This window comes from Haemaphysalis longicornis, unplaced genomic scaffold (assembly GCF_048455015.1).
Source record: "Haemaphysalis longicornis isolate Haplotype H1 unplaced genomic scaffold, Haemaphysalis longicornis Haplotype H1 scaffold_3, whole genome shotgun sequence".
NCBI classification, from domain to species: Eukaryota; Metazoa; Arthropoda; class Arachnida; order Ixodida; family Ixodidae; genus Haemaphysalis; species Haemaphysalis longicornis.
The window spans coordinates 156,084,271-156,092,172 of record NW_027526335.1 but is presented as its reverse complement, the minus strand read 5'-3'; the positions used below and the strand labels follow the sequence as shown (position 1 = coordinate 156,092,172).

At 45.1% G+C, this 7,902-nt stretch overlaps 1 protein-coding gene across 1 annotated transcript in view; it reads right to left on the bottom strand.

Annotated features, from left to right (window-relative positions):
- Nucleotides 1-412: 412 nt before the first annotated feature.
- Nucleotides 413-7,902, bottom strand: part of LOC144173480 (uncharacterized) — a 74,809-nt gene continuing 67,319 nt past the window's right edge. Inside the window, exons 7-8 of the mRNA XM_077701883.1 lie at nt 6,279-6,548; nt 413-534 (exon numbers count right to left, since the gene is read on the bottom strand). Of these exons, the coding sequence (XP_077558009.1) occupies nt 413-534; nt 6,279-6,548 (392 nt within the window). The remainder of the gene's footprint in view (nt 535-6,278; nt 6,549-7,902) is intronic.

Sequence of the window (7,902 nt, the reverse complement as noted above, 5' to 3'; positions counted from 1 at the left end):
TATTGCAGCTTACCACAACACTTGCATTGTAGGCAAGCTTTGTGGTTCTTTATAGGGATATCTAGCTCGGTTACCTGACCCATTTAGAGGTGTAAATTTGAAGCATAAAGTAGAAGAACTCTGGTAACAGCTGAAGTGCGCTTGAAGGAAATTTTGATCGCGGAGTTGACAGACAACTCTGTCATATTCTTACTCACGCATAAAGTGATGAACAACGCTCTCTGACTTCAACTGAAATTAACGCGTGGATGTGATGGAGCTGTTGCTTTAGCGTTATGTTCGTAGGACTGCGTGGCAATGCACGTACAGCGTATACCAAACACGAAAATCGCATCTCTTCATTTTCAGGCCAGAGTACTGTTGCTGAAGGTATTTGCAGTACATATTTTCTATTTTCTTCAATCGCTTTTTTTTATTCCGTTCGTGCTAGTGAACGAGCCAACGCCGCCCGATTGACTTTAGAAGTCTCAGTAGTGGGGAGGGAATCCACGAAGAAGACACCACCGTAGAGATGCTTGTGCTTTGCAAGACGCCCTGAAAGTGAGGTACGAGAACACGATTAGGAATTGCCTTTTTTGAGGATGTCAGCTGTCTTATGGTAAACCAACGCCATGCCTTGCCAGGTATTTTGTTAGGGAAAAACAACAAATATACCACACGAGAACACTTCTTGTGGTGTATGCAGGCGTTGTTGGTATAAACAAAAGGTGTTTGCATACATACAAACAAAACATGATGAAAAGTCGTTGCCTTCCCGCAGGAGCCTCCTGCATGAAGTGGCCTAATTTAAGGCCAAAATGTCTGTGCGGGCCACTACGTAGAGAAGCAAGTTGTCAAGGATGATTCTTATTATAAGGTTGAAGCCCACCGGAGTGTATTTGAAGCTTAGACAATTTCACAAAAAAACTATCAAAGACTGCCTGAATAAAAAACACGTTTTCATGCTGGAAAGTGGCTGATATGGCTAGTGGTTCAATGCCACAGTGACACGGGGAAAAGACACCTTTTCTTTGCTAGATAACGTACAGGTTGCAAAAGGCGATATTGCATCCTGCATCTCAAATGACATCTTCGTCGCATGACGTTTTAAATGCAGAGCATTTCTTTAACTCACATGTAGCGTCCGCCGTCCGTCCGCAACAGCTCAGCGCGCAGGCGCGCCCTCTCCCCCACTCCTCCTCTCCCGCATCACGCTACCCTCCTCGCTCTCAACAACAGGTCCGCACCCCTCCCCTACACTATATAAAAAATAATTCTTATCGGCGCCTGGTTTCGATCCCACGTCCCTGCGGGCGGAACGCAAGGTACATGGTGCTCTACCCACTGCGCCAAAAAGCCGACACAGAATGAAAGGCTACGAACGCGCCTTATATCTTTGACTCATTCAAACTATGTCAAGAAGCTGCTGATACAACGCATTCACTACCACCAACTCCCCAAACACTAAACGTTAACGCAATACACCCACCCCCTATGCGACGCATTTACTCGAGTCCCCCTCGCGGGGAGATGGGCCCAATTTTTTTGGGACACCAGCCATCTCTCTGCTTGGAGAACGCCGAAAATAGCAGAGGCACGGTTTTTAAGGGCGGGACATATTAAGGACGGGACACCTGGAGCAGTAACATTTTATTTGCGAAGCATCTAATGCTCAGGGCTGTGTCCCTCCCCCCTCCCTCCCCTGTTGTCGTTGTCCGCCGTCCGCACTCTACTGCGGACGCGCGTCTCTCCACCCCGTCAGCGTTTGGGCTGACGTCAGCGCAGTCTACTATACAAAGAAATAGTTAGGCGGCGCCCGGTTTCGATCCCACGACTCTCTAGCCGCAACGGGAGGTACGTGGCGCTCTTCCCACTGCGCTACAAACCGACACGGGAGCATGTGCTACGAACGCGTCTTGAAGTCATTCATTCATTCAAACTACATCAAGAAGCTACTGATACAACGAAGGCACGGGAAGCTGAACGTCATCGGAAATGACGAACTGAAAACTAATGGGAATTTCAGTCGACCTCATGGCTGCTTCGCATACTACTCAGGGTTCCCTTCCGGGAAGATGGTGTAATTTATTTTAGCTTCCGTTAAGGTTTTAAGTATGACATCAAAACCTCTGCCAAGGTTTTGATGTCATACTTTCAGTAGATAAAGTCATCCCAACAGTATCCCCTATATACTTCAGGTGACATGGTACCCTGCATGTTGATATGTGAGGTCCATGGTGAGCACTCACTTTTCAGGTTATGGGGTTTAACGCGCCGAAGATGCACCTGTGCTTTCAGGCCCGCCCGAGGGACGTGCTCCGGATTAATTTAGCTCGTCTGGGGACATTTAGGTTGCACCAAAATATCGACACATGGGAGTTTACACTTTTTGGCTACATCTGAGAAGCAGACGCCACGGTACAGATCGAACCCAACTTTTATTGAGCTCAGCAGCAGAAGGACTTAGCCACTGAACCACCACGGTGAGTTCAACATTCACTTTTCTCTTGCCACATAAGCTATAACATACACAAAAAGTTAGAGACCGGAAGCGTACTTCGATTGTGTGCCGATAGTGTTTCATCAGTGGATGCAGCCAACTATTCTTGGTGAATACTTGGTGCTAAATTAACCAACATTGCAATCCTTTCGGGTTCTCTTTTCCGTAGGCGTGAGTACCACGCTTTGGTTTATCTACTACCTTTTAGTGCCACTGCCACTATGTGTCTCCAAAAGTTGTGCGCATAGCAAGTTTCTCAAAAGAAGAATATTGTTATCACTTTCTGGTGCTATGCGAGGTGATAATGGGGGTGTATACCTGTTTGCACAAATACTAATATTGTTTTCCAAACTGTTGTGAAAATTTATTACAGTATTCCCACCAATGCCCCATTTAAAAAAAAATAAAGGGAACTTACTACAGCATAAGTAAAGATTTTCCCCCAAGTACTCACAAGGTCCGCAAACACCATAAATTTGGTAAAGCGTCGCGCAAAACAACATGCTCCGCTCTAAAAACTACCCATTGGTAACACCACTTACGTTTTTGATCATGCCTCCGAAAAAGTAATTCCACGCCCCCCATAACTATCTCTTTCCTCCCGCGTGCAACCTAAAATAAACACAGAACTATGTCAATTGTATACTTCTAACATACGAAGCCTCTTACCGAAACGCGATTCACTTTGGAACCTTATTTACATGACCAAATGAAATATCGTTTTGTTACCTGAAACTGGGCTTAAACCTTCTATTTCTTATTATGAATTAGCTCACTCTTTTCCCGCATCCACCATTTTTCGCCGTGATCGCCATAATAAACGGGGTGGTGGAATTCTCACTGCAGGTCACACCAGTTTAAATTGCACCGAGGTACCCGTTCACTCTTCCCTTAAATTAATGTTCGCAAACTGCACAAATTCATACCCCCGCTTATCATTGGAGTATGTCATCGTCCTCCCGACGCTGACTCTTCATTTGTTGCTGACTTTCACGAGGTATTTTATCCCTTTCATACCTCTTATCCTAACACTCCGGTGATTTCAATACGCGACTTCAACTTTCCCGGAATACCCCGTCCGACATCCCACTAACACTTTAAAACACAAGGTTGATAGTGACCTTGCTAACCCGCGCTTAACATTTGGTTTGTCCCAACTTGTTTCCTTTCCAACGCGAGTTACAGGGCGCTCCGCAAACATCCTTGACCTTTTCCTCATGTCACATCCCGCAAACCATGCAACTTTAATTTCCCTCTCCGATATCAGCGATCGCGCTGTACTGCTTGCCACATTTTCAAATAAACTACCACGGCCAAAACTAACTTTCCAAGAAGACAATTACACTTTACGATAAGGGAAACTACGCTGCTATTAACAACAGACTATCCATATTCAGTGATTGGTATCTAACTAGATTTTTCAAAGCCCCCTTGAAACTAACTGGTCCTTACTCAATACTAATATTCATGAGCTGATCAATAAGTACATTCCCATTACCACAATTAGAGAACGGTCATCATCACCTTGGTTCAATGCATCCTTCAAGATACTTAACCACAAAAAAAGCGTTTGTAACGTCCCGCAAAAATTATTCAGTTCAGTTGCAATGAAAGCTAAGATTTCCTTTTTTTCTTTTCTTCTACTTTGCCCAACATGTTCCGCAGTAATCCGAAACATTTTAAAGCAAATCTTAACCCACCATACTCCTTATCATTGCTTGACGAAAACGGTACCCCTATTCCCGAACATGCTGCCCCCATGTACTAAATTCCGTCTTCTGCCCTGTCTTTACTTCTGATTCAAATAATACGCTTCCAGACTGCCCTCCTTTTGATTATCCAGTTACGCTGGACATGACGTTTGAACCTAACCAGATCGTAAAACTAACAAATGCGTTGAAGCTTGTGTCATCCGCTGGTACCTATTGTATCAATTCTAAAATTGTAAAAAACACTGTTGTTAACCAGCGTTATTCTTTCACACATATTTCAGCAGTCACTTTCATGCGGTGTGGTGCGGAAAGACTGAAAGCTCGGCAGGATCATTCCTGTTCCAAAGAATGGTCCTGCTTCTTCTCCGAGTAATTATCTTCCAATTTCCATCACTAGTGTATCCTCTAAATGAATCGTATACTCTCATGTCGTACAATTTCTAAATTCGGTTAATTTATTTCACCCTAACCAACATGTATTCCAAAAAGGTTTATGACGTAACACTCAACTTGCTCTCTTCATTAACGACCTTAGTTCCAGCATCGACGTTAAGATACCCGTAGATGCCATTTTCCTTGATTTTGTGAAGGCCTATGATAAAATTTACATTCAAAGGATTTTTCTCAAGCTCTCTCGCCTTAACCTTAATACCCTGGTATTTAATTGGATATGTGAATTTTCAACTAACCGCTAACAGTTCGTTTATGCTAACAACCATTGTTCCTCTGTGTGCGCTGCATTTTCAGGCGTACCTCAAAGTACTGTTCTTGGCCCTCCGCGTTTCCTAATCTACATTAATGACCTTCGTAATAACATGTTTTAACATCCGACTTTTCGAAGACAGATGTGTAATTTACCAGCCAGATTTATTTACTCAGATTAATCCCATCTCACCAGCGTAACCGAACTCAAATCTCGAGCTAATCTTGTTGACCAAGCGCCGCGGCGCAAAATTCACAGACTTTGCCTTTTTCATCGTTTTTATCATTCCATGGACCTAAACCAGGTTTTCATTCCTGCTCATCGCCTTTCGTGACAACTAAGCCAATACAAAGCTGTTTATCCCGCTCGTGCGCATACGGCCGCCCAACATTCTTCATTTTTTCTTCAAAAATCTAGGGACTGGAATTATCTTCCTCCTGAAGCATAGAGTATATACTAATATGTACTAGAGGGTAATCTGGCGCCACTGTCTCGGGCAGCAGCGCTTCAGCGAGCGTTCCGCCATGTATCGGGCAAACACGTTCCACTTGTCCTTGGCATGGCTCATGAACAGGCTGAAAGGTTGGCTCTGGCTGAAAAGAGCAACAATATTACTGTTGAATGTTCGTGAAATTTGTTTATTTATTATAAAATTGAACCTCCAAAAGGATTCATCTGTCAGTAATTATTGAGAAGCTTCAAGCACGATGAACAAGAAAAGTGTGTTACCCTTTTTTGTTGATTTTGGCTTCGACACAAAAAAGAATCCGTATGGCCACCTAAGCCAAGTAGGAGAGGAACGTCGCTAGCGGCAATGGCGCCGCCCATGGTGGCCAGCGACTGCATCGACAGATGTCCCTCTAGTATATATTAGTATGAAACTCTATGTTCTGACGCGTGCACCACTCCTGCATCACCCGTTTCAAAGAAGCCATCGCACAAATCATCCTTCAGTGACTTGTTTACCCCCTCATGTAACGCCTCAGCGGGGCCTTTGGGGTATAATGAAAAAAATAAAAATAAAAAAAAATAAATAGTGAACACCCAGTTCCCTTCATTCAGCAAGATTGATCGTATGCATTATTGCTGCCTCTTTCCTATGGTACCATGCTGCAGGTTGTTTTAACACTTCATAATATTGTGTACAATACTTGCGTGACTACGAGCATGGTAGTTTTACATCAATAGCTAATCTTTCATAGTGAGGCTTCTGTCACACGTTAAAAACCGGTAAGTACGATGCCGTGACGCACGTGTGAATATATCTGCGGACACTTTTATTCCTTGAAGCTCACTGTACACCTCTTCACAGTAACAAATTTATGCAGGCTGTGCATGAAAATTACGAAAATTGACGCGAAAGTGAACGCATTTGCCACTTTACCTGTGATTGTAGCCTTGATTCGGTTGGTGAGATCTGATGGCTCTCGCTGCTTCCCCTTTTCGGTAAGAACAATGGCCGCTGCGGGTGCCTCGCCGTACTCGCTGTGCGGCAGCCCGACGACCGACACCTGAGCAATATATTCAGAATGTTCTCGGAGCAGCAGATCTTCCAGCTCACCAGGAACCACCTGGTTGTTCATGCACTTGATCAGCTGCTTCAACCGCTCAACGATGTACAGCCGGCCGTCTTCGTCGTAGTAGCCGGCATCACCTACAACACATTGCCGTATGTTTTAACGTTTCAAGGCACATACCCAGTACATCTGCGGAAATAAAAACAAAATTACGCCCATCTTCCCGCGAATGAACCTTGATGTGATGCGGGGGGTTCAATTGGCGTTTCCATTGGGTTGATTCTCTAAATCGGGTGAAACGTGTTGTGAACGCGTATGATGCATTCCATCACTTGCGGGTGTTCTCATACGCGGCAACGAGAGCGAGCGCTGACTCAACCGCCACAATCAGCGTCAGAGGCGTTGGGGACGGGGCTGGTTGAGCTGCAAGGCGCGTGGCGCTTCCAGCCACGGCTTTCCCACCGGAAATTCAACATCCTCCTGTAAAGTTTTCAGTTCGTCGTTTCCGTTGACGCTCAGCTTCGCGTGCCTTCGTTGATTCTTGACGTAGTTTGAATGAGTCAATGACACAACGCGCGTTCGCAGCACTTGCTCCTGTTCCGGATTTGTAGCGTAGTGGGAAGAGCACCGCGTACCTCCCGTTGCGGCCAGAGAGTCGTGGGATCGAAACCGGGTGCCGCTTACTATTTCTTTTTTTTTTATAGTGTATTATCGCGCAGCTGTGGGTGTAACGAGGAGAGTTGCGAATGCGCAGGTGGTGTGCGGACGCCGACGACGCAGGAGGGACATACCCCAGAGCAAGAGATGCGTCGCATCTAAAAAAGTATGATTTCAACAAAACGGCGAAACCCATAAATGATTTTACAAAGCGACCTTCCTGCCTAATGCAAACAACACTGGCACACTTGGTTTTCTAGGTGTAGGGCAGCGTCTTCGTATAGTTTCGTTTGATTTCTGAGTAAATACTCGTACACAGTTGCAGTGTGGAGCGCAGATGGCCAGATACCGTTCATTTTGTGCTCTTCCGTTGTGGGTATTTAAAAGAACGTTCGCCTAATAAATATTGAAATAACCCACCTGCCATCAGAGCGATGCTGATAGAGTCCGTTGGTGAATTCCACTTAAAGTACGAACGAATAGGTTTGCGGAAAAAATCAGGACGAAGAGACGAGAGGACAATACGAGCTCGTCTTGTCCTCGCTTCTCTTCATTCTCGTCTTTTGCGGAAACTTATTCCTTCTTACATCATGAACCAACTAGCCAGCAATCAAGTCCTACTAACTCGCACTTAAAAGTTGGGATACAGGATTTTGGCCATTAGGTTGTGAAAAAAAGCAAAATCATGCCTTCTTCAAGTCGTTCAAGGACTATGGCTGTTTAGAGGAGCTCACCGGCTAGGGAGGGGTAGGGCGCGATGGAGGCCACACGTGAAACAAGATTCACGGTAAGGCAGTGAGAGAGATGACGCAGAAGCCGCCCTCCTGGTCACCC